The sequence below is a fragment of the Nerophis lumbriciformis genome, linkage group LG13, assembly GCF_033978685.3.
Source record: "Nerophis lumbriciformis linkage group LG13, RoL_Nlum_v2.1, whole genome shotgun sequence".
Lineage (NCBI taxonomy): Eukaryota > Metazoa > Chordata > Actinopteri > Syngnathiformes > Syngnathidae > Nerophis > Nerophis lumbriciformis.
In genome coordinates this window covers 43,849,978-43,877,920 of record NC_084560.2, presented here as the reverse complement: position 1 = coordinate 43,877,920, position 27,943 = coordinate 43,849,978, and the positions used below count along the sequence as shown (strand labels likewise).

At 39.7% G+C, this 27,943-nt stretch overlaps 1 protein-coding gene across 5 annotated transcripts in view; it reads right to left on the bottom strand.

Annotated features, from left to right (window-relative positions):
• The window catches only part of nalcn (sodium leak channel, non-selective), a 333,104-nt gene that overhangs the window by 130,373 nt on the left and 174,788 nt on the right, over nucleotides 1–27,943 (bottom strand). For 4 of the 5 annotated variants that reach the window (XM_061970749.2, XM_061970750.2, XM_072914538.1 and 1 more), the window contains one exon: nucleotides 6,992–7,128. In XM_061970749.2, the coding sequence (XP_061826733.1) occupies nucleotides 6,992–7,128 (137 nt within the window). The remainder of the gene's footprint in view (nucleotides 1–6,991; nucleotides 7,129–27,943) is intronic. The other variant, XM_061970748.2, reaches the window with a different exon arrangement.

The window sequence follows — 27,943 nt, the reverse complement described above, 5'->3', positions numbered from 1 at the left end:
CTAATTTTACTTGTTTTGGAAAGTCTTGACAAGCCAAATGTTCTTGTTCTATTAGCAGATAATTTTCCTTAGTTCAAGTAAAATACCCCTCATTTTTGTATTTTTAGGGGCCGCATGGCCCATTGCAAAAGGACTCCCGAAGGGAGTCCTTATGCAATGGGACATAAGGACCTATTGAATTTCTAAGGTTTTATTATTATTATTATTATTATTATTATTCCGCAACTTTGCGCTGTAATTTGACCCCCTTAACATACTTCAAAACTCACCAAATTTTACACACACATCAGTAATATACGGCAAAACTTTTTATCAAAAAACCAAACCTCAAAACTCAAAATTGCGCTCTAGCGCCCCCTAGGAAAAAAACAACTAGACTGCCTGTAACTCCCACTAGGAAGGTCGGAGAGACATGAAACAAAAACCTTTATGTAGGTCTGACTTACACCTAGATTTCATAATAGTATATTCTCGGGCAAAAATCAACAGGAAGTTGGCAATTCCCCCTTCAAGACAAAAAAGTACTAAAAACAGTCACTTTTGTCTCTTTGAGCTGTAATTTGACCCCCTTAACATACTTCAAAACTCACCAAATTTTACACACACATCAGTAATATACGTCAAAACTTTTTATCAAAAAACCAAACCTCAAAACTCAAAATTGCGCTCTAGCGCCCCCTAGGAAAAAAAACATCTAGACTGCCTGTAACTCCCACTAGGAAGGTCGGAGAGACATGAAACAAACACCTTTATGTAGGTGTGACTTACACCTAGATTTCATAATAGTATATTCTCGGGCAAAAAATCAACAGGAAGTTGGCAATTCCCCCTTCAAGACAAAAAAGTACTAAAAACAGTCACTTTTGTCTCTTCGAGCTGTAATTTGACCCCCTTAACATACTTCACAACTCACCAAATTGTACACACACATCAGTAATATACGGCAAAACTTTTTATCAAAAAACCAAACCTCAAAACTCAAAATTGCGCTCTAGCGCCCCCTAGGAAAAAAAAAAACTAGACTGCCTGTAACTCCCACTAGGAAGGTCGGAGAGACATGAAACAAAAACCGTTATGTAGGTGTGACTTACACCTAGATTTCATAATAGTATATTCTCGGGCAAAAATCAACAGGAAGTTGGCAATTCCCCCTTCAAGACAAAAAAGTACTAAAAACAGTCACTTTTGTCTCTTTGAGCTGTAATTTGACCCCCTTAACATACTTCAAAACTCACCAAATTTTACACACACATCAGTAATATACGGCAAAACTTTTTATCAAAAAACCAAACCTCAAAACTCAAAATTGCGCTCTAGCGCCCCCTAAGAAAAAAACAAACTAGACTGCCTGTAACTCCCACTAGGAAGGTCGGAGAGACATGAAACAAAAACCTCTATGTAGGTGTGACTTACACCTAGATTTCATAATAGTATATTCTCGGGCAAAAATCAACAGGAAGTTGGCAATTCCCCCTTCAAGACAAAAAAGTACTAAAAACAGTCACTTTTGTCTCTTTGAGCTGTAATTTGACCCCCTTAACATACTTCAAAACTCACCAAATTTTACACACACATCAGTAATATACGGCAAAACGTTTTATCAAAAAACCAAACCTCAAAACTCAAAATTGCGCTCTAGCGCCTCCTAGGAAAAAAAAAAACTAGACTGCCTGTAACTCCCACTAGGAAGGTCGGAGAGACATGAAACAAAAACCTTTATGTAGGTGTGACTTACACCTAGATTTCATAATAGTATATTCTCGGGCAAAAATCAACAGGAAGTTGGCAATTCCCCCTTCAAGACAAAAAAGTACTAAAAACAGTCACTTTTGTCTCTTTGAGCTGTAATTTGACCCCCTTAACATACTTCAAAACTCACCAAATTTTACACACACATCAGTAATATAAGGCAAAACTTTTTTTTATCAAAAAACCAAACCTCAAAACTGCGCTCTAGCGCCCCCTACGAAAAAAAAAAAAAACTAGACTGCCTGTAACTCCCACTAGGAAGGTCGGGGAGACATGAAACAAAAACCTTTATGTAGGTGTGACTTACACCTAGATTTCATAATAGTATATTCTCGGGCAAAAATCAACAGGAAGTTGGCAATTCCCCCTTCAAGACAAAAAAGTACTAAAAACAGTCACTTTTGTCTCTTTGAGCTGTAATTTGACCCCCTTAACATGCTTCAAAACCGAACCCCAAATGTCAAAATTGTGCTCTACCGCAATTTTTTAATAAAACGCAGAAAAAACTGCTCCTCGGAAGAAAAAAAATGACAATACTGCCTGTAACTCCCACTGGGAAAGTCGGAGAGACATGAAACAAAAACCTCTATGTAGGTCTTACTTAGACCTACATTTCATAGATTGACAACCCTCAGCAAAAATCAACAGGAAGTTTGCAATTCCCCCTTCAAAACATTTTTTTTTTTATAAACCGGTCACTTCTCTTCAAACATTATCTCCTCTGAGCGCGTTTGTTGTTTCAGCTTCAAACTAACACAGGAGAGAGATTGAACCCTTCCAAATAAAAGTTATCGAAATAATTTTTCTAACTGCTCCGGTTTTGATTTTATGAGCCTTCAAAGAACTGCTGCGCTGCTGTTTTTTCAAGAAGGCTGCTTAAAAGCAGGAAGCACCAACGTGCCCACACAATGCAGACAAGGTAGGTACACTAGACAAAAGTATTGGGACAATTCGGACTAAAAGTAGACAAAAGTATTGGGACACTTACGACTACCACTGGACAAAAGTATTGGGACACTTAGGCCGAAAACTGGACAAAAGTATTGGGACACTTGGGACTACAACTTGACAAAAGTATTGAGACACTTACTACTACCACTGAACAAAAGTATTGGGCAACTGGATCAAAAGTATTGGGACACTTACACTGGACAAAAGTTTTGGGCCACTTGGGACTAAAACTTGACAAAAGTATTGGGACACTTCAGACTAAATGTCGACTAAAGTATTGGGACACTTAGGACTACCACTGGACAAAAGTATTGGGACACTTGTGGCTAAAACTTAACAAAAGTGTTGGGACACTTAGAACTACAACTTGACAAAAGTATTGGGACACTTCGAATTACCACTGGACAAAAGTATTGGGACACTTAGGACTACAACTGGACAGAAGTATTGGGACACTTACGACGACAACTGGACAAAAGTATTGGGACATTTCGCACTAAAAGTACACTAAAGTATTGGGACACTTAGGACTACCACTGGACAAAAGTATTGGGACACTTGTGGCTAAAACTTAACAAAAGTGTTGGGACACTTAGAACTACAACTTGACAAAAGTATTGGGACACTTCGAATTACCACTGGACAAAAGTATTGGGACACTTAGGACTACAACTGGACAGAAGTATTGGGACACTTACGACGACAACTGGACAAAAGTATTGGGACATTTCGCACTAAAAGTACACTAAAGTATTGGGACACTTAGGACTACCACTGGACAAAAGTATTGGGACACTTGTGGCTAAAACTTAACAAAAGTGTTGGGACACTTAGAACTACAACTTGACAAAAGTATTGGGACACTTCGAATTACCACTGGACAAAAGTATTGGGACACTTAGGACTACAACTGGACAAAAGTATTGGGACACTTACGACGACAACTGGACAAAAGTATTGGGACACTTCGCACTAAAAGTACACTAAAGTATTGGGACACTTAGGACTACCACTGGACAAAAGTATTGGGACACTTACACTGGACAAAAGTATTGGGACACTTGGGACTAAAACTTGACAAAAGTATTGGGACACTTAGGACTAGCACCTGCCAAATACGCGGGCCCGACCAACGCTGCTTGCAGCTTTAATTATTCTTATTCTTCCGCAACTTTGCGCTGTAATTTGACCCCCTTACATACTTCAAAACTCACCAAATTTTACACACACATCAGTAATATATGGCAAAACTTTTTATCAAAAAACCAAACCTCAAAACTGCGCTCTAGCGCCCCCTAGAAAAAAAAAAAACTAGACTGCCTGTAACTCCCACTAGGAAGGTCGGAGAGACATGAAACAAAAACCTCTATGTAGGTCTGACTTAGACCTAGTTTTCATAATTGTATATCCTCGGGCAAAAATCAACAGGAAGTTGGCAATTCCCCCTTCAAGACAAAAAAGTACTAAAAACAGTCAATTTTGTCTCTTTGAGCTGTATTTTCACCCTCTTTACATGCTCCAAAACTCACCGAACTGAACACACACATCAGGACTGGCAAAAATTGCGATCTAATAAAAAAACCTAACCCCAAATCTCAAAATTGCGCTCTAGTTTTACTTGTTTTGGAAAGTCTTGACAAGCCGAATGTCCTTGTTCTATTGGCAGATAATTTTGCTTAGTTCAAGTAAAATACCCCTCATTTTTAGGGCCCGCATGGCCCATTGCATAAGGACTCCCACAGGGAGTCCTTATGCAATGGGACATAAGGACCTATTGAATTTGTAAGGTTTTATTATTCTTTATTATTATTCTTCCGCCGCCTCTTTGAGCACTAATTTGACCCACTTAACATGCTTCAAAACTCACCATATTTGACCCACACATCAGGACCTGCGAAAATGGTCTTTTAATAAAAAAAAACGAACCGCAAAAATCAAAATTGCGCTCTAGCGCCCCCTAGGAAAAAAAAAACTAGACTGCCTGTAACTCCCACTAGGAAGGTCGGAAAAACATGAAACAAAATCCTCTATGTAGGTCTGACTTAGACCTAGTTCTCATAATTGTACATCCTCGGGCTAAAATCAACAGGAAGTTGGCAATTCCCCCTTCAAGACAAAAAAGTACTAAAAACAGTCACTTTTGCCTCTTTGAGCTGTAATTTGACCCCCTTAACATGCTTCAAAACTCACCGAACTGAACACACACATTGCGATCTAATAAAAAAACCTAACCCCAAATCTCAAAATTGTGCTCTAGCGCAATTTTTTTATGAAACGCACAAAAAACTGCTCCTCGAATGAAAAAACTGACAAAACTGCCTGTAACTCCCACTGGGAAGGTCGGAGAGACATGAAACAAAAACCTCTATGTAGGTCTCACTTAGACCTACATTTCATAAATTGACAATCCCCAGCAAAAATCAACAGGAAGTTTGCTATTCCCCCTTCAAAACAAATTTTTTGTAAAAACCGGTCACCTTCCTTCAAAAACGAACTCCTCTGAGCGCGTTTGTCGTTTCGCCTTCAAACTAACACTGGAGATTGAACCCTTGTGATTACAATGACAGAAGCGCTTTTTTTCTAACTGCTCCGGTTTTGATTTTATGACCCTTCAAAGACCCGCTGCGCTGATGCTGCCGCGCTGCTGTTTTTTTAAGATGGCTGCTAAAAAGCAGGAAGCACCAACGTGCCCACACAATGCAGACAAGGTAGGTACACTAGACAAAAGTCTTGGGACAATTTGGACTAAAAGTAGACAAAAGTATTGGGACACTTACGACTACCACTGGACAAAAGTATTGGGACACTTAGGCCGAAAACTGGACAAAAGTATTGGGACACTTGGGACTACAACTTGACAAAAGTATTGGGACACTTACTACTACCACTGAACAAAAGTATTGGGCAACTGGATCAAAAGTATTGGGACACTTACACTGGACAAAAGCCACTTGGGACTAAAACTTGACAAAAGTATTGGGACACTTCAGACTAAATGTCGACTAAAGTATTGGGACACTTAGGACTACCACTGGACAAAAGTATTGGGACACTTGTGGCTAAAACTTAACAAAAGTATTGGGACACTTAGAACTACAACTTGACAAAAGTATTGGGACACTTCGAATTACCACTGGACAAAAGTATTGGGACACTTAGGACTACAACTGGACAAAAGTATTGGGACACTTACGACCACAACTGGACAAAAGTATTGGGACACTTACACTGGACAAAAGTATTGGGACACTTGGGACTAAAACTTGACAAAAGTATTGCGACACTTAGGACTAGCACCTGCCAAATACGCGGGCCCGACCAACGCTGCTTGCAGCTTTAATTATTATTATTCTTCCGCAACTTTGCGCTGTAATTTGACCCCCTTAACATACTTCAAAACTCACCAAATTTTACACACACATCAGTAATATACGGCAAAACTTTTTTATCAAAAAACCAAACCTCAAAACTCAAAATTGCGCTCTAGCGCCCCCTAGAAAAAAACAAAACTTGACTGCCTGTAACTCCCACTAGGAAGGTCGGAGAGACATGAAACAAAAACCTCTATGTAGGTCTGACTTAGACCTAGTTTTCATAATTGTATATCCTCGGGCAAAAATCAACAGGAAGTTGGCAATTCCCCTTTCAAGACAAAAAAGTACTAAAAACAGTCAATTTTGTCTCTTTGAGCTGTATTTTCACCCTCTTTACATGCTCCAAAACTCACCAAACTGAACACACACATAAGGACTGGCAAAAATTGCGATCTAATAAAAAAACCTAACCCCAAATCTCAAAATTGCGCTCTAGTTTTACTTGTTTTGGAAAGTCTTGACAAGCCAAATGTTCTTGTTCTATTGGCAGATAATTTTGCTTAGTTCAAGTAAAATACCCCTCATTTTTGTCTTTGTTTTTCTTGTTTTTGAACACTGACTTTTTGCAGTGTAGCTCTCTTATGCAAATTAGCCACGTGGTTGGACATGGTTTGCATACACAGCTCAGCACAATATGGTTAGATCGACAATAATACATCATAAATGAGAAGAGAGGGAAAGTATGCGTTTAGTCACCTGTGAGTCACGATATTTTTGCTTACTAAAAGTGTCCTTTTGCACTTGCATAATGAGAAAATGTTACTTTGAGCATTGGCAGTATAAAGTTTTTATGACGAGGCCAGTTTGACCCTAGAACAGATGATTTCTATTTCCATGGTTTCCTATGAGAAAATGATTGGGATGGTGCTTGACAGAATGGGGTCAATCTTGCAGGTTCCTCAGGGGGACTGACATACCTGATTCTGGGCACAGTAAAATCAGACGGCAGCTTGGAGATCTTCACCATCTGAGGTCTGTTGGGGAACTTTTCGAAGATCCTGAGTCGAAGCGGGAGCTTCTCTTTGGTGTCGGCATTCGCCTCGCTTTGCTTGAGCTGAAAGAGCAAAGGGGTGCAGTTAATGGATGGAAGACGGAAAGTAAAGCTGTTAAAATGATGTACAAACTGTCATGTTTTGTTTTAAGTCATGTTTTGTTTAGTTATAGGACTCTTTAGTTTCTGTCTTTTCACTCCCTTGTCTTGTTTCCATGATTACCCCATTAGTTTCACCTGTTCCACGTTTGGACTCATTGTGCACTCTTGTTTGTCACCATAGCAACCATTAGTTTTCACCTGTCACGTCACGCACCTGTTTCACGTTTTGAGTCACGCACCTGTTTTCGTTAATCATGTCTGTAGTATTTAAGTTCATTCTTTTCAGTTTGTCGTTCTGACGACATCACCACATTTATGCTCTGTCCATTCTTTCCATGTCCATTCTTCATGCAACTATTTTTGTCCAAGCCAAGTAAGTTTTTGTTCCATGTTTATAGTCTTTTTGGTTTCAGAGTTTGTTCTCCGCCATTGTGCGTGTTTTTCGTTTGTACCTTTTTGCTATAGTCTTTTGGTTTCATAGTTTATTCTCCGCCACTGTGCGCGCTTTTCGTTTGCACTTTTTTTTGATACATTAAATAAATCATGTACCTTCATTCCCGTCTCGCCCGTGCCAACTTTCCGTTGCATCCCGGAAAAGCAAACACCCAAGATCCAGTCATGACACAAACATTAGACCAGGGGTGTCCAAATTTTTTCAATTGAGGGCCACACAGTGGAATATCATTTTGCCGTGTTTTTCTTATTTTTAAATTCAATATATAGATTTATTTTTAACCTTTAAGGCTCCCCCTCAAGTTTGGTCCCAGGGACCCGGAAGGATATCTATCATAAAAACGTTAAAAATAAGTCATTTATATTTTTATCAACGCTTAAATCTCTAGATCAACTTAAGGTTTGTCGTTTTATGACAAACATATAAAAAGTGATTTTTTTTTCCTAAAATTTTTTAAAGTAGAATATTTGATGTGAAGTAATTGGAGACTTAAATTGGACACTATTGATTGTAATGCATAATTTTTTTATTTTTTTTAAATGACTGAAAATTATATATTTGTTTTTATCTCACTAAAATGCTAGGGGCTCCAAAAGGGCCCCACTCATTAAAATGTTAAAATAAGTTCAAATAAAACACTTTTTAAATTTCAACACTTAAGTCCCTATTTCAACTCCAGATTTTGTTCATTCTAAGTTTTTATTATTTAAAAAAAAAATGTGGGTTTGTTTGTTTTATGCTGTTTTTTTTTTATATGGCAAACACACACAATTTCCCGCCAAAAATGTCATAGTGGAATATTTGTTGTGAAGTAATTGAAGCCTTAAAATAGGTCAATAATTCATACACAACATTAATTTTAATTAATTATTTGTTCAAGCAATGACAGTTTTAAAGAAAAAAAACAGTCTGCATGTGTTTGTGTTATTGGAGTCAACATTGCAACTTTTTTCTCGTTACATTTCATTTGCCGAGGGCCGTTAAAAATTTTTGTTGGGAGCCACAAATGGCCCCTGGGCCACACTTTGGACACCCTTGTATTAGACTATAATAAATAATATTAAAACGTTAATGATCTCTGCACTGCAAAAACTGAAATCCAAGTAAGATTAAATGTCTCAAATAAGGGTGATATTTGCTTATTTTCTGTCTGATAAGATCATTCTTATCACTAAGCAGATTTTATGTTAGAGTGTTTTACTTGTTTTAAGTGTCCTAAATGATCTCAGTAAGATATTACAGCTTGTTGCTGAGATTTGATGACCTATATTGAGTAAAACATGCTTGAAACTAGAATATCAAGTGTTGCAAAGCTGTGTCATCAACACTCACAAGTATAAAACTACTTTTTTAAAGTCATCATTTCTTATTTCAAGCATGAACATAAAAAATCATGACTTTGACACAATTGTGTCTCATAATTAAAACAGATGACAGCCAAATGGACTTTGCTGTTTTATTTTCAATGAAACAATAGAAAATAGGTACTCATATAGTAGTACAGTTGGCACAGTACAGTAAACTGACAGTTAATATTTAAACATTTGACATTTCTAACTATTTTGAATAGAAATAGTTCATGCACATTCAGATAAATTCTTCAAAATTACAATTTAAAACATTTTGGCCGGGGTTCCGGGCTGTATATATGCGCACTAATTGACTGAAAGAGCACACACTTGGCGCGATGATGTCATGTTATCCATGGAAAAATGCATTTTTAGACCACCTGAGCTGCTAGGAGCCTTGTTGCTGTTCAATTAAAAACAATAAATTAGTTTTTAGTATAAGTTTGCTGGTTTCAAGAAATGTAATATCATTATGTCAAGATAATGGCACTAGCATTTACTTCATTTAAGAATATTTTTCAACATATTAAGCAAAAAGGTCTCTTTTTTTTCTACCAAGAAAAGTGCACTTGTTATTAGTGAGAATATACTTATTTTAAGGTATTTTTGGGTTCATTGAGGTTAGCTAAATTTACTTGTTTTGGAAAGTCTTGACAAGCCAAATTGTCTTGTTCTATTGGCAGATAATTTTGCTTAGTTCAAATAAAATACCCCTAATTTTTGTATTTTTTTTTCTTGTTTTTGAACACTGACTTTTTGCAGTGTACTAGCCAAAAGCACAAATGTTATCTTATTATTATTATGATTTAACATGAATTGGCATCATCACTTTTTTTAATCAAGATAGCAGGAATTAAAACAATGTTTAAAAAAATATTCCCAGATTCTAATAGTTATAGAATTCCTTAATACAGCAACAAAATGTTTTGAACAATTACCATATTTTTCAGACTATAGAGCGCACTGGTATATAAGCCGCACCCACTACATTTTAGAAGAAAACAACATTTTCCATATATTAACAACACCGGACTGTAAACCGCAGACATATACGTTGTGAAATGAGTTATTTACACATAATGATTTTCCTAACGGTGCCTGTCACACGGCAGTAAAATGGCAGATTAAACAAAACAGAAGTCATGGGTCATGGACCCACTAGCTGCGGAAGCTAGCTCTCCAATCAGCTAAACTTAGTTGAGTTTATTATTCTTCTTCTTCGGTCAATGGTCAACAAAATAAACAAACAGACCGAAAGGGTTTAGGCTGAAGTTGAACACTTATTGCGCCTAACCTTATAAACAATGTCAAGTACAAGATGAACTTCCGAAAAATACGAAATGTCCTTTGTACAACATATTATAAATACACATTATACACAACATAAAATTATATACACAGTAAAGACATGTGAAATATCCTTGTACACGCGTTAAACATTTGCACCAATTATATAATATATACAAACAATTATACTTCCATTATTATTTTTATCTCACTTTTAGTTTTTAATTAACATTGATCATAGTATTAACTACAGTGTTGATTCAAGAGTATTTTTTCAAGACATTGGTCTTAAACAGACTCAAATACCAAGAAATAATACCAAAAAAATGCCATTGTAAGTTGATAGTTTTTTCAAGATATTGGCACTAGCATTTACTTCATTTAAGAATATTTTTCAACATATTGAGCAAAAAGATGTCTTTTTTTTCTACCAAGAAAAGTGCACTTGTTATTAGTGATAATATTCTTATTTTAAGCTATTTTTGGGTTTATTGAGGTTAGCTAATTTTACTTGCTTTGGAAAGTCTTGACAAGCCGAATTGTCTTGTTCTATTGGCAGATAATTTTGCTTAGTTCTAATAAAATACCCCTCATTTTTGTATTTTTTTTTTCTTGTTTTTGAACACTGACATTTTTTAAACATTTTCCTGAACATATTTGCTGCTTATTTTCACTCAATTGTGCACACTACAATACAAAGCAATTTGTTATTGCGTGATTTATTTTATTTTATTTTTTTTCCCAACTTTTTTTATTGGCATTTTCAAATAGACAGAAAAAAGTGCAAGTCCAAACAATACAATTTTAAAGTCAGTAAATGATTCACACCCTTTCCCTTAAAACCCAAACCACCCACCCACCCTCCCACCCCACTCAGGTCCCACTAACGAGGGACAAATGGCACAATTATGTAACAAATAAGACGACAAAGACAGACACATTCTCACACACACACACACATACGAGGCCAGAGACAGACAGATATATATAAAAAAATATATATATAATAATAATAATAAAATAAAATAAAAATTAATAATAATAATAATACCGTATTTTCCGCACTATAAGGCGCACCTAAAAACCACAAATTTTCTCAAAAGCTGACAGTGCGCCTTATAACCCGGTGCGCTTTATATATGGATAAATATTAAGATTCATTTTCATAAAGTTTCGGTCTCGCAACTTCGGTAAACAGCCGCCATCTTTTTTCCCGGTAGAACAGGAAGCGCTTCTTCTTCTACGCAAGCAACCGCCAAGGTAAGCACCCGCCCCCATAGAACAGGAAGCGCTTCTTCTTCTACTGTAAGCAACCACCCGCCCGCGTAGAAGGAGAAAAAGCGCGCGGATATACCGTACGTTTCATTTCCTTTGTGTGTTTACATCTGTAAAGACCACAAAATGGCTCCTACCAAGTGACAGGGATCCGGTTCATGAAAAGACGCAATCTCTCCATCCGCACACGGATTACTATTTCACAGCAACTGATATTCCTGTGAACCGCACTGTGGATACAACGGGAGCACGTACGGTGAATATTCGCACCACAGGGAATGAGAAGTCATCCTTCACTGTGGTTCTAGCTTGCCATGCTAATGGCCAGAAACTTCCACCCATGGTGATATTCAAAAGGAAGACCTTGCCAAAAGAGACCTTTCCAGCCGGCGTCATCATAAAAGCTAACTCGAAGGGATGGATGAAGAAAAGATGAGCGAGTGGTTAAGGGAAGTTTACGCGAAGAGGCCGGGTGGCTTTTTTCAGCAGCTCCGTCCATGTTGATATACGACTCCATGCGCGCCCACATCATGCTGGTTTTTAATATATTATTAAAGTTTGACTGACCTATCTGACTGTTTTTTTTGACATTCCTTTAGCGCAGTTAGATGCGGCTTACAACACGGGGCGGCTTATAGGTGGACAAAGTTTTGAAATATGCCGTTCATTGAAGGCGCGGCTTATAGCCCAGGGCGCCTTATGGTGCGGAAAATACGGTAATATATAATAAAATAAGAATAGAATAAAATAATACTAATAAATAAAAGGGAGATTATTCCGTGATTTATTTTTTTTGACCTGGTATTTACTTCATCATTTGCATTATTGGGGATGAGACAAATCAAAATGATGTACAAAAGGGAAAAAAAATAAATAAATAAAAATAAATAAATAAATAAATAAATAAATAAATAAATAAATAAAAAAAAATAAAAATAAAAATAAAATAAAATAAAATAAAATAAATAAATAATAATAAATAATAATAATAATAATAATAATAATAATAATAATAATAAATAAAATAAATTAAAAAAAAAAATACAGCACTTGGGTTTAAGAGCACTTTAGGATTTGCAGTGTTGGAAAGCAGCTTGAAGCTTTAAGTGTCTGCCTGATGATGGCAGCAACACGCTTACCTTTAACACAGCACACACACACACACACACACACACACAGAAAAGGCACACTTAAGATCTGACTTACTTTGAGAAAATAATGGAAGAAGCGCCCACAAAAGAAAAAGAAAAGGAAAGATTACTTTGGAGTGGTTGGTGAGGAGAAATGAGAGAAATAAAGCAACAACATGTGCATTGTGATAAAATAAACAAAAAGGTGACAAAAAGGACGATGAAAGAAATGATGTCAATTTAATTACATATGATTGAAATTCCCTTGCAGGTAGTGTGTGATGCATTTAAAGCACCGCTTATCATTCCGAGCACGACACTTGCCGCGTGGTAAATTCATGTTTTTTTAGTCTGTCCGTCTGTCCCTTCATGCTGTGCCACACTCCATTTTTGTGGGTGGTGGGAAGGACACGACTGACATTTTCCCGTTTTTTTTTTTCCACCCCTTTAACTGGCATATTTGCACGTGGGAGCTTCTTCTGAGCTCCGTGTGGGTGAGGAGGAGACGGAATTACGTGCCGGTATTTACTCGCCAAATCCTTCTCTCCGCGGTACATCCTGAAGATAGACGTATGAAAGGCAAAGATAGACACCAGACAAAAAAAAAAAAAAAAAGGCAAATAGGGAAGTTGACTGAGAGACATTTTGAGAATAAAAGCAACAGGTTGTCTCTTTAAGATAGCAGACAGACAAAATGTTGTTAAAGGGAAATTTAAAAATGAAGTCAACATTTACAAACCCTGTGCAATAGACTGCAACAGAGGCTATATTTTTTTTGCGAAGATTAAGATTGTACGGCGTAAGCAGCCACATCATGATGATTTTTCTACCGTGCCATTGTACAGAGCATCATTAGATACGGGATCACCTCATGGTTTGGCAAACTAACCGTTAAGCTAAAAAAGCAAACTGGCCGGGACATGCATAAAACGGCAATGAAAATCGTAGGGAGGAAAGAATATGAGCCTATACAGAGCATCTATGAGCAGCTAAGAAAATTATTTCCAACTCACAACATCCACTCTTTCCTGAATATGGAACCCTGCCATCAGGGAGAAGACTCCGGGTCCCACTATGCAAATCTAACCGCCTTAAATTATCATTTGTCCCAGCCTCCATTAAGCTGACCAACAATGTGCAATAGAATTTTAATACATAGGTTAGCACTTTTTTAGCACTTTAGCACATAGCACTTTAGAACTAAGCACTTTAGCACACAGCACTTTATCCATGAGCTCTAGTGCAATGCACATTGGTACTTTATCTTTATCTCCATACTGTAGATTTTATGCCTACATCAAAGTGCCACCTATGTCTATCAAGCTCCATGTTCTGATGTTTAAATGTTAGTTGTATGGTTGTGGTTGTGTCTGTGCTTGTGTTTTTGTTCTGTTGTTTTTGGGTATGTTAAGAAAGCAATGATTGCACTGTGCCCAAGACAAATGTTCCCGCGGGGACAATAAAGTTGAACCTTGAACCTTGAACCTTGTTTCCATATGAGTTGAGAAATTGTGTTAGATGTAAATATAAACGGAATACAATGATTTGCGAATCATTTTCAACCCATATTCAATTGAATGCACTACAAAGACAACATATTTGATGTTCAAACTCATAAACTTTATTTTTTTTTTGCAAATAATAATTAACTTAGAATTTCATGGCTGCAACACGTGCCAAAGTAGTTGGGAAAGGGCATGTTCACCACTGTGTTACATGGCCTTTTCTTTTAACAACACTCAATAAACGATTGGGAACTGAGGAAACTAATTTGAAAGTGGAATTCTTTCCCATTCTTGTTTTATGTAGAGCTTCAGTTGTTCAACAGTCCGGGGGTCTCCGCTGTCATATTTTAGGCTTCATAATGCGTCACACATTTTCGATGGGAGACCGGTCTGGACTGCAGGCGGGCCAGGAAAGTACCCGCACTCTTTTTTTTTTACGAAGCCACGCTGTTGTAACACGTGCTGAATGTGGCTTGGCATTGTCTTGCTGAAATAAGCAGGGGCGTCCATGAAAAAGACGGCGCTTAGATGGCAGCATATGTTGTTCCAAAACCTGTATGTGTCAAGACTTGGTCCTGGGTGTTTGCTTTTCCGGGATGCAGCGGAAAGTTGGCACGGGCGAGACGGGAATGAAGGTACATGATTTATTTAAACTATCAAAAAAAAGGAATAAACGAAAAGCGCGCACAAGGGCGGAAGTACAAAACTTGACTATAAACACAAAAATTGCACAAGGGCAGAAACTATGAACAATTAAACAAAACTTGGCATAGACAAAAAAGGAGCAGCGTGAACGATGGACATGAAAAGGAGTTAGAAATGTGTCGAGCATAAATGTGGAGATGTCGTCAGGACGAACAACAGAAAATGAATGAACTTAAATACTATGGACATGATTAGTGAAAGCAGGTGCGTGACTCAAAACGTGAAACAGGTGCGTGACGTGACAGGTGAAAACTAATGGTTGCTATGGTGACAGGAGTGCACAATGAGTCCAAACATGGAACAGGTGAAACTAATGGGTAATCATGCAAACAAGACAAGGGAGTGAAAAGCCAGAAACTAAACAAAACATGACTTAAAACAAAACATGATTACACAGACATGACAGTATGTACCTTTCAGCATTAATGGTGCCTTCACAGATGTGTAAGTTACCCATGCCTTGGGCACTAATGCACCCCCATACCATCACACATGCTGGCTTTTGAACTTTGCGTCGATAACAGTCTGGATGGTTCGCTTCCCCTTTGGTCCGGATGACACGATGTCGAATATTTCCAAAAACAATTTGAAATGTGGACTCGTCAGACCACAGAACACTTTTCCACTTTGCATGAGTCCATCTTAGATGATCTCGGGCCCAGAGAAGCCGGCGGCGTTTCTGGGTGTTGTTGATAAATGGCTTTCGCTTTGCATAGTAGAGCTTTAACTTGCACTTACAGATGTAGCGACCAACTGTAGTTACTGACAGTGGGTTTCTGAAGTGTTCCTGAGCCCATGTGGTGATATCCTTTAGAGATTGATGTCGGTTTTTGATACAGTGCCGTCTGAGGGATGGAAGGTCACGGTCATTCAATGTTGGTTTCCGGCCATGCCGCTTACGTGGAGTGATTTCTCCAGATTCTCTGAACCTTTTGATGATATTATGGACCGTAGATGTTGAAATCCCTAAATTTCTTGCAATTGCACTTTGAGAAATGTTGTTCTTAAACTGTTTGACTATTTGCTCACGCAGTTGTGGACAAAGGGGTGTACCTCGCCCCCATCCTTTCTCGTGAAAGACTGAGCATTTTTTGGGAAGCTGTTTTTATACCCAATCATGGCACCCACCTGTTCCCAATTAGCCTGCACACCTGCCTGCACACTTATCAGTATTTATTGCCACCTTTCCCAACTTCTTTGTCACGTGTTGCTGGCATCAAATTCTAAAGTTAATGATTATTTTCAACAAAAAAAAATGTTTATCAGTTTGAACATCAAATATGTTGTCTTTGTAGCATATTCAACTGAATATGGATTGAAAAGGATTTGCAAATCATTGTATTCCGTTTATATTTACATCTAACACAATTTCCCAACTCATTTGGAAACGGGGTTTGTATATTTTCGTCATTATTAGGGCCCGCATGGCCCATTGCATAAGGACTCCCACAGGGAGTCCTTATGCAATGGGACATAAGGACCTATTGAATTTGTAAGGTTTTATTCTTTATTCTTTATTCTTCCGCCGCCACATTAAACTGTAATTTGACCCACTTAACATGCTTCAAAACTCACCATATTTGACCCACACATCAGGACCTGCGAAAATTGCCTTTTTAAAAAAAAAACCGAACCACAAAACTCAAAATTGCGCTCTAGCGCCCCCTAGGAAAAAAACCAACTAGACTGCCTGTAACTCCCACTAGGAAGGTCGGAGAGACATGAAACAAAAACCTCTATGTAGGTCTGACTTAGACCTAGATTTCATAATAGTATATTCTCGGGCTAAAATCAACAGGAAGTTGGCAATTCCCCCTTCAAGACAAAAAAGTACTAAAAACAGTCACTTTTGTCTCTTTGAGCTGTAATTTGACCCCCTTAACATGCTTCAAAACTCACCAAACTGAACGCACACATCAGGACTGGCAGAAATTGCGATCTAATAAAAAAACCTAACCCCAAATCTAAAAAATGCGCTCTACCGCAATTTTTTAATAAAACTCACAAAAAACTGCTCCTCGGAAGAAAAAATTGACAAAACTGCCTGTAACTCCCACTGGGAAGGTCGGAGAGACATGACACAAAAACCTCTATGTAGGTCTGACTTACACCTAGATTTCATAATAGTATATTCTCGGGCTAAAATCAACAGGAAGTTGGCAATTCCCCCTTCAAGACAAAAAAGTACTAAAAACAGTCACTTTTGCCTCTTTGAGCTGTAATTTGACCCCCTTAACATGCTTCAAAACTCACTAAACTGAACGCACACATCAGGACTGGCAGAAATTGCGATCTAATAAAAAAACCTAACCCCAAATCTCAAAAATGCGGTCTACTGCAATTTGTTTTATAAAACTCACAAAAAACTGCTCCTCGGAAGAAAAAATTTACAAAACTGCCTGTAACTCCCACTGGAAAGGTCGGAGAGACATGACACAAAAACCTCTATGTAGGTCTGACTTACACCTAGATTTCATAATAGTATATTCTTGGGCTAAAATCAACAGGAAGTTGGCAATTCCCCCTTCAAGACAAAAAAGTACTAAAAACAGTCACTTTTGCCTCTATGAGCTGTAATTTGACCCCCTTAACATGCTTCAAAACTCACCAAACTGAACGCACACATCAGGACTGGCAGAAATTGCGATCTAATAAAAAAAACCTAACCCCAAATCTCAAAAATGCGCTCTACCGCAATTTCTTAATAAAACTCACAAAAAACTGCTCCTCGGAAGAAAAAATTGACAAAACTGCCTGTAACTCCCACTGGGAAGGACGGAGAGACATGACACAAAAACCTCTATGTAGGTGTGACTTACACCTAGATTTCATAATCGTATATTCTCGGGCTAAAATCAACAGGAAGTTGGCAATTCCCCCTTCAAGACAAAAAAGTATTAAAAACAGTCACTTTTGCCTCTTTGAGCTGTAATTTGACCCCCTTAACATGCTTCAAAACTCACCGAACTGAACGCACACATCAGGACTGGCAGAAATTGCGATCTAATAAAAAAAACCTAACCCCAAATCTCAAAAATGCGCTCTACCGCAATTTTTTAATAAAACTCACAAAAAACTGCTCCTCGGAAGAAAAAATTGACAAAACTGCCTGTAACTCCCACTGGGAAGGTCGGAGAGACATGACACAAAAACCTCTATGTAGGTCTCACTTAGACCTACATTTCATAAATTGACAACCCCCAGCAAAAATCAACAGGAAGTTTGCTATTCCCCCTTCAAAACAATTTTTTTGTAAAAACCGGTCACCTTCCTTCAAAAACGAACTCCTCTGAAACGTTTGTCGTTTCGCCTTCAAACTCACACAGGAGAGAGATTCAACCCTTGTGATTACAATGACAGAAGCGCTTTTTTTCTAACTGCTCCGGTTTTGATTTTATGACCCTTCAAAGACCTGCTGCGCTGATGCTGCTGCGCTGCTGTTTTTTTTAAGATGGCTGCTTAAAAGCAGGAAGCACCAACGTGCCCACACAATGCAGACAAGGTAGGTACACTAGACAAAAGTCTTGGGACACTTATGACCATCACTGGACAAAAGTATTGGGACAGTTAGGACTAGCACCTGCCAAATACGCGGGCCCGACCAATGCTGCTTGCAGCTTTAATTATTACTATTATTTACTTTTTGAATAAAGTAACATTAATTTTCATATTCTAAATTTCACATAGAAAACTGTATTTTAAGTCCTTTTTTTAATACTTTGCAACAAAAAGAAAAACAGGGCAACACGTTATATTTTAAAATGTAGTCGTAAATATTGTTTATTCATGATTAGGGTTGTATGGTAAACCGGTATTAGTATAGTACCACGATACTAATGAATCAATGTCAGGTTCAAACACTGATGACATCTATTAAACGAGACAAGAAGCAAATAAATAAACAGAGACACAATTCAATTTGGCTCAATTGACTCTGTCTGTACAGTCTTCCACCACACTCTGGTGAAAGATTGTACGCCACCTCTTTTTATTTGGATATTCCCTGTTTACATAACAACAGCTGTTTCTAAAGGAATGTGGGGTATGTAAACAAACATTGTTTTTGGTCACATTAACACAAGAGAAAAAGATGCCTCGGGCTTGGGCTGGTACTGGCTCGAGCTTGGGCAAGTCTTGGATCACAATAGATAACCCCCCTCCCGTCTCCTCCCATCGTACACAATGGAATTTTCCTAGCCTATGCTTGGTGCAACAAAAACAACCTCTTGTCTGTTCATTGGGAACTTAGAGAACAGAAAGTTTTTCTGACAATCATATTCGGTACTGTACTGCCTCTAAAAAGTACCGGTACCCCACACGTCACGTCGTGTCATTACTGGTTTACGAGCAGAGGAGCATGTTCGGCAGCGCACACACACGGAGTACTTACAAGCAGACACAGTGTGTAGACAGAAAAGGGAGAACGGACGCATTTTGGCCTAAAACCTAAGGATAAAGGTGAAGTTATAACACTGAGAGGTGCTTTAAGACATGGCGAGCGAGCTAGCGACTAAAGTCCATGCGTAGTTGGCAGTGTTTTAGCTACTTCTAAATCACTAATCCTCGCCTCCATGGCGACAAATAAAGTAAGTTTCTTACAAGTAGACGAGGATTGGTAAACATGCTCCACTACACACCGTAGCTCACCGGCGTCAAAATGTAAACAAATGTCATTGGTGGATCTACACCTGACATCCACTGTAATGATACCAAGTACAGCAGCGTATCTAGTCGATACTACTATGATTACGTCGATATTTTTTAGCATCACAAAATCTTCTTTTGCTTTTTTAATGTTTATATTATGTTTATAAAGTCAGGAAATACGTCCCTGGACACATGAGGACTTTGAATATGACCAATGTATGATCCTGTAACGACTTGGTATCGGATTGATACCCAAATTTGTGGTCTCATCCAAAACTAATGTAAAGTATCAAAGAAGAGAAGAATAAGTGATTATTACATTTTAACAGAAGTGTAGATAGAACATGTTAAAAGAGAAAGTAAGCAGATATTAACAGTAAATAAACAAGTACCGTATTTTCCGCACTATAAGGCGCACCTAAAAACCACAAATTTTCTCAAAAGCTAACAGTGCGCCTTATAACCCGGTGCGCTTTATTACGATTCATTTTCATAAAGTTTCGATCTCGCAACTTCGGTAAACAGCCGCCATCTTTTTTCCCGGTAGAACAGGAAGCGCTTCTTCTTCTACGCAAGCAACCGCCAAGGTAAGCACCCGCCCCCATAGAACAGGAAGCGCTACCGCCCGCCCCCGGAAGAAAAAGAAGCGCGCGGATATTTCGTTTCATTTCCTTTGTGTGTTTACATCTGTAAAGACCAGACTACAAAATGGCTCCTACTAAGCGACACGCTTATAACGCAGAATTTAAACTTAAGGCAATAAGTCATGCCGAAGAACACGGAAATAGAGCAGCAGCAAGAGAATATAACATAAATGAATCAATGGTGCGTAGGTGGAGGAAGCAAGAAGATGACCTGCGCCAGGTAAAGAAGACAAAACAGAGTTTCCGAGGGAACAAAGCAAGATGGCAACTGTTGGAGGACGAACTCGAACAGTGGGTTGTTGAGCAGAGAGCAGCAAGCAGAAGTGTCAGCACCATCACTATTCGAATGAAGGCAACAACGCTAGCAAGCGAACTTCACCTGGATGATTTTAAAGGTGGTGCTTCTTGGTGTTTCCGGTTTATGAAAAGACGCAATCTCTCCATCCGCACACGGACCACTATTTCACAGCAACTGCCTAACGACTTTAAAGAAAAGCTGGCTACTTTCCGTGCATATTGTAAAAACAAGATAGCGGAAAAAAAGATCCGGCCAGAGAACATTATCAACATGGACGAGGTTCCACTGACTTTTGATATTCCTGTGAACCGCACTGTTGATACAACGGGAGCACGTACGGTGAATATTCGCACCACAGGGAATGAGAAGTCGTCCTTCACTGTGGTTCTAGCTTGCCATGTTAATGGCCAGAAACTTCCTCCCATGGTGATATTCAAAAGGAAGACCTTGCCAAAAGAGACCTTTCCAGCCGGCGTCATCATAAAAGCTAACTCGAAGGGATGGATGGATGAAGAAAAGATGAGCGAGTGGTTAAGGGAAGTTTACGCGAAGAGGCCGGGTGGCTTTTTTCACGCAGCTCCGTCCATGTTGATATACGACTCCATGCGCGCCCACATCACAGATGGTGTCAAAAAACAAGTGAAGCACACAAATACAACACTCGCCGTCATTCCGGGTGGATTAACCAAAGAACTCCAACCGCTGGATATTGGTGTCAACAGGGCATTCAAATCACGACTGCGAACGGCGTGGGAACAATGGATGACCGAAGGCGAACACACCTTCACTAAGACGGGCAGACAGCGCCGGACGACATACGCCAACATTTGCCAGTGGATCGTAAATGCCTGGGCAGATATTTCGGTCACAACTGTGGTCCGAGCTTTCCGGAAGGCAGGATTCACAGAACTACTGGACAACAACAGCGACACTGACTCCGATGACTTCGAAGAGACGGAGCCGGCCATTTTGGAACCCACGCTTGCGCAACTTTTCAATTCGGACACCGAAGACGAAGAATTCGAAGGATTTACGAATGAAGAATAACTTCAGAAAGTGAGCGCTATGTTTATTTTGTGTGTTGTGACATTAACGTTCGAGCAACATTATGTTGCTATTGCTCTACACCATTTTGAATTTTACTATGTTTGTGATTGCACATTTGTACATTTTGGGACAGAGTTGTTAGAACGCTGGTTTTCAATATATTATTAAAGTTTGACTGAACTATCTGACTGTTTTTTTGACATTCACTTTAGCGCAGCGTAGGCGCGGCTTATAGTCCGGGGCGGCTTATTGGTGGACAAAATTATGAAATATGTAATTCATAGAAGGTGCGGCTAATAATCCGGTGCGCCTTATAGTGCGGAAAATACGGTAGATTAATAATATTTTTTTTACAGCCTGTCCTTAATAATGTTGACAAAATAATAGGTGTATAAATGACACAATATGTTACTGCATATGTCAGCAGACTAATTAGGAGCCTTTGTTTGTTTACTTACTACTAAAAGACAAGTTGTCTTGTATGTTCACTATTTTATATAAGGACAGACTTCCAATACAAAACATATGTACCCTAAGATTTGTTGTTAAAATAAAGCCAATAATGCCATTTTTGTGGTCCCCTTAATTTATAAAAAAGTATCGAAAAGTACCGAAATACATTTTGGTACCGGTACCAAAATATTGGTATCGGGACAACATTATTCATGATATGAAGAAAATGCATGCAATTAATGACATAAAATATTACATGAATCACGTGTAAACACAGATTAATCATGCACCCATTTGCAGGAAATGTAGTCTTGATTTTCAAAATTTTCTTTCAAGGCTTGCATGTCTACATTAAAACATTCTTCTTCATACTGCATTAATATATGCTACTTTTAAACTTTCATGCAGAGAAGGAAATCACAACTAAAAAAATCAGTAATTTTTTCATACGGTGTTGATGTAGAATTTTTGCCTCGGCATTTTGATGGTGTGGGCGTGTGGCACCGAATGGAGATAAGCGTCTCGACAGACGTCACAATATTTGAACAATGATGACGAAAACTGTTTTCTCTGTCGTGTCCGTGTGTCGAAAATTGTTATGCGCTTATTTTTTTATTTGATTTTGTGCGTGGCATAGATTTGCTGTGCGCAGAGGACGCTTAAACAGTGCGCAATTGCACAGGCGAGCACCTTAGAGGGAGCGTTGCTCGCACGGCTGCGCTAGCATCACAGCTAACGTTAGCCATGCTGCTACCTCTCTGCTCGGGGAGGACGTATACGTATGTGACGTATGTCGTGACATTATGTGACGTGTGTAAGAAGTTGCGCTTGCTGTCTGTGAGAGGGAGACACAGGAAAGAGTGAGAAGAGCCTGTCATGTAATGCCAGCAGCTAAAAGCAACTGCGTGAGAATTCACAGACCTGTGGATGTGTTGAAGGTGTGCTGGAAAATGCGGAACGGAAATTAGGGCGTTGCAGAAAAGTGGAATGTATTATTTAAATCGGTGCGTTGGAAAACACGGACCGGAGTTTTTTTTTAAACTGGATCTGGATCTGCATTTTCCCATGCCTTGCCGATACGCAATTTTTGGCAAATATCGGCAGCCGATCCGATCCAAATATCGGATCGGGACATCCCTACACAGAGGTGTCACAAACAGGAACTAAAGGAGTCCAAAAACTAACAGAAAATACAAAAACATGATCCGGATCACGGATCATGACAGAAACTGAGCTGCTGTGTGAAACAATTTCCCTTGTGGATCAATAAAGTTTGTCTAAGTCTACGTCTCGGTCTAAATCTAATATAGACTACAATTAAGTCTTTAAATGTAGATTAAAACCATGATAGGTCCCCTTTTACTAAATCACAATACCTCTCCAATATGGCTTGAATGCAACTTTATTGAGTTGAAATCAAAGGTGCGGGTAGAAACACAAAGAAAGTGCTGCATCATCCCAAAGAATGCTTGCACAATGGAGAGCGCCATGCAAGAGAAGGATGCACACAACACAGAATGAATATGGACTGTGTGGTGATCCCAAAGGTCCTAATCAATTGGACCGACCACGTCCTATTAAAACCCAACTTTCAACGCAATTCATCGTCTTTTGTTGCTCCCAGTGTCAACTTTTTTCCACTTTGCTTTTCATCTAAACTCCCAAAAGTTTAAAAGAGACATTCAAAAGCAATTTGTCCTGGGTGACAGGAGCCAATTATCTGTGTGCTGGAGTTTATTTCCACGCAATGTACTGTACCATTTCAAGTCTGGAAGAAGCGCTGTTACAATGAATGTCCGAAGGGCCGTTGTAAAAGTGTTTGTCAGCTATTTGCCGTCTTTTGTTAGCCCCTTATTTATTGGCGCTATGCAAGGTTGGTCTGTATAAGAGTTTCACCTGGCGTGCGGGTAACACCATTAAGTCGCCGTGGATCACTTTTAACTGTATTGGATCCTCTGTGTGGTCCATAAGCATGCAGGATCAATAAAGCACACATTTACAGACAAATAAGGGAAATCCATCCATCCATCCATCCATCCATCTTCTTCCGCTTATCCGAGGTCGGGTCGCGGGGGCAGCAGCCTAAGCAGGGAAGCCCAGACTTCCCTCTCCCCAGCCACTTCGTCCAGCTCTTCCTGTGGGACCCCGAGGCGTTCCCAGGGCAGTCGGTAGACATAGTCTTCCCAACGTGTCCTGGGTCTTCCCCGCGGCCTCCTACCGGTTGGACGTGCCCTAAACACCTCCCTAGGGAGGCGTTCGGGTGGCATCCTGACCAGATGCCCGAACCACCTCATCTGGCTCCTCTCGATGTGGAGGAGCAGCGGCTTTACTTTGAGCTCCCCCCGGATGGCAGAGCTTCTCACCCTATCTCTAAGGGAGAGCCCCGCCACCCGGCGGAGGAAACTCATTTCGGCCGCTTGTACCCGTGATCTTGTCCTTTCGGTCATAACCCAAAGCTCATGACCATAGGTGAGGATGGGAACGTACATCGACCGGTAAATTGAGAGCTTTGCCTTCCGGCTCAGCTCCTTCTTCACCACAACGGATCGATACAGCGTCCGCATTACTGAAGACGCCGCACCGATCCGCCTGTCGATCTCACGATCCACTCTTCCCTCACTCGTGAACAAGACTCCGAGGTACTTGAACTCCTCCACTTGGGGCAAGATCTCCTCCCCAACCCGGAGATGGCACTCCACCCTTTTCCGGGCGAGAACCATGGACTCGGACTTGGAGGTGCTGATTCTCATCCAAGTCGCTTCACACTCGGCTGCGAACCGATCCAGTGAGAGCTGAAGATCCTGGCCAGATGAAGCCATCAGGACCACATCATCTGCAAAAAGCAGAGACCTAATCCTGCAGCCACCAAACCAGATCCCCTCAACGCCTTGACTGCGCCTAGAAATTCTGTCCATAAAAGTTATGAACAGAATGGGTGACAAAGGGCAGCCTTGGCGGAGTCCAACCCTCACTGGAAACGTGTCCGACTTACTGCCGGCAATGCGGACCAAGCTCTGGTACTGATCATACAGGGAGCGGACTGCCACAATCAGACAGTCCGATACCCCATACTCTCTGAGCACTCCCCACAGGACTTCCCGAGGGAAAAGGTCGAATGCCTTCTCCAAGTCCACAAAACACATGTAGACTGGTTGGGCAAACTCCCATGCACCCTCAAGGACCCTGCCGAGAGTATAGAGCTGGTCCACAGTTCCACGACCAGGACGAAAACGGAAATATACTTCCTGTTTCTGTAAATGCAAAATCAGGCTAAAGATGACTGCCAAATTTATATGCCGATTTCAAAAGGCCACGGCCCACTGACACCCCTTCTCAACTGTCTGTGCGACGTCAAGGCTTGGATAGCCCAGAATTTTTTAACAATGAATGAGGGAAAAAACGGAAATTTTAGTTTTCGGTCCGGCCCTCACTGACTTGGGACCATTGCAAAATGATGTGCGTCCCAAAGTCAGCAGCCTTGGCGTCACTATAGACTAGGGATGTCCCGATACAATATTTGGATCGGATCGGCTACCGATATTTGCCAAAAATTGCGTATCGGCAAGGCATGGGAAAATGCCGATCCAGATCCAGTTTAAAAAAAAAACTCCGGTCTGTGTTTTCCAACGTACCGATTTAAATAATACATTCCACTTTTCTGCTGCTCCCTAATTTCAGTTCCGCATTTTCCAGCACACCTTCAACACATCCACAGGTCTGTGGATTCTCACGCAGTTGCTTTTAGCTGCTGGCATTACACGACAGGCTCTTCTCACTCTTTCCTGTGTCTCCCTCTCACAGACAGCAAGCGCACCTTCTTACACACGTCACATACTGTCATGTCATACGTCACATACGTATACGTCCTCCCCGAGCAGAGAGGTAGCAGCATGGCTAACGTTAGCTGTGATGCTAGCAACGCTCCCTCTAAGGTGCTCGCCTGTGCAATTGCGCACTGTTTCAGCGTCCTCTGCGCATAGCAAATCTATGCCACGCACAAAATCAAATAAAAAAATAAGCGCATAACAATTTTCGACACACGGACACGACAGAGAAAACAGTTTTCGTCATCATTGTTCAAATATCGTGACGTCTGTCGAGACGCTTATCTCCATTCGGTGCCACACGTCCACACCATCAAAATGCCGAGGCAAAAATTTCCACATCAACACCGTATGAAAAAATTAGTGATTTTTTTTAGTTGTGATTTCCTTCTCTGCATGAAAGTTTAAAAGTAGCATATATTAATGCAGTATGAAGAAGAATGTTTTAATGTAGACATGCAAGCCTTGAAAGAAAATGTTGAAAATCAAGACTACATTTCCTGCAAATGGGTGCATTTCTACCCTATATTTTAACTTTAGATTTATTCTCATATCAAACTCTTTTGGCTGTCTTTTTGACACTTACATCCGGCGCCCCCCTCCACACCCTGGATTATAAATAATGTAAATAATTCAATGTGATTATCTTGTGTGATGACTGTATTATGATGATAGTATATATCTGATAGTATATATCTGTATCATGAATCAATTTAAGTGGACCCCGACTTAAACAAGTTGAAAAACTTATTGGGGTGTTACCATTTAGTGGTCAATTGTACGGAATATGTACTTCACTGTGCAACCTACTAATAAAAGTCTCAATCAATCAATCAAAACACATAGAATCATCATACTGCTGTGATTATATGCATCAAGTGTTCATTCAAGGCTAAGGCAAAATACCGAGATATATATTGTGTATCGCAATATGGCCTTAAAATATCGCAATATTAAAAAAAAGGCCATATCGCCCAGCCCTAGTTCAATGATGCCATTTCTGTTTGTCATGTATAATTTTGTCTATTTTGTGTTTATCCTTGAATAAACAGGTCAGTTTCTTGTTACCAACCATTGTGTATTATTCAAACTCCCCTAATTCAGCTGGCTAGTTGTTATCAAGAGTACTAAAACCCTTTTCAACATGATTCTGACAACTAAGTAGGCTATATAACTATAAACTTTAATACATGCTCGGATAGGCCAGCATCGGTCAGTATCGGTATCGGTCAGTATCGGTATCGGATCGGAAATGCAAAAACAATGTCGGTATCGGATCGGAAGTGCAAAAACCTGGATCGGGACATCCCTACTATAGACAGCCATTTTAAACTTGATAAACAAGTCAATGGCGTTTTAAAATCGTGTTTTTATCATCTTCGTCTTTTAGCTAAGGTAAAACCATTAGCCAAAAAGCTCTCTCCCGGTTTCAGTTAGTCCAGAACGCGGCAGCACGACTTTTAACAGGGGCCAGGAAACGCCAGCATATAACCCCAATTCTTCAGAGTTTGCACTGGCTCCCTGTTCATCTTAGAATTGATTTTAAAACCTTGCTGTTTGATTTTAAAGGGGAACATTATCACAATTTCAGAAGGGTTAAAACCATTAAAAATCAGTTCCCAGTGGCTTATTTTTAAGCTTTAAAGTTTTTTTCAAAATTTTACCCATCACGCAATATCCCTAAAAAAAGCTTCAAAGTGCCTGATTTTAACCAACCGTCCATTTTCCTGTGACGTCACATAGTGAAGCCAACACAAACAAACATGGCGGAAAGAACAGCAAGCTATAGCGACATTAGCTCGGATTCAGACTCGGATTTCAGCGGCTTAAGCGATTCAACAGATTACGCATGTATTGAAACGGATGGTTGTAGTGTGGAGGCAGGTAGCGAAAACGAAATTGAAGAAGAAACTGAAGCTATTGAGCCATATCGGTTTGAACCGTATGCAAGCGAAACGGACGAAAACGACACGACAGCCAGCGACACGGGAGAAAGCGAGGACGAATTCGGCGATCGCCTTCTAACCAACGATTGGTATGTGTTTGTTTGGCATTAAAGGAAACTAACAACTATGAACTAGGTTTACAGCATATGAAATACATTTGGCAACAACATACACTTTGAGAGTGCAGACAGCCCAGTTTTCATCAATTAATA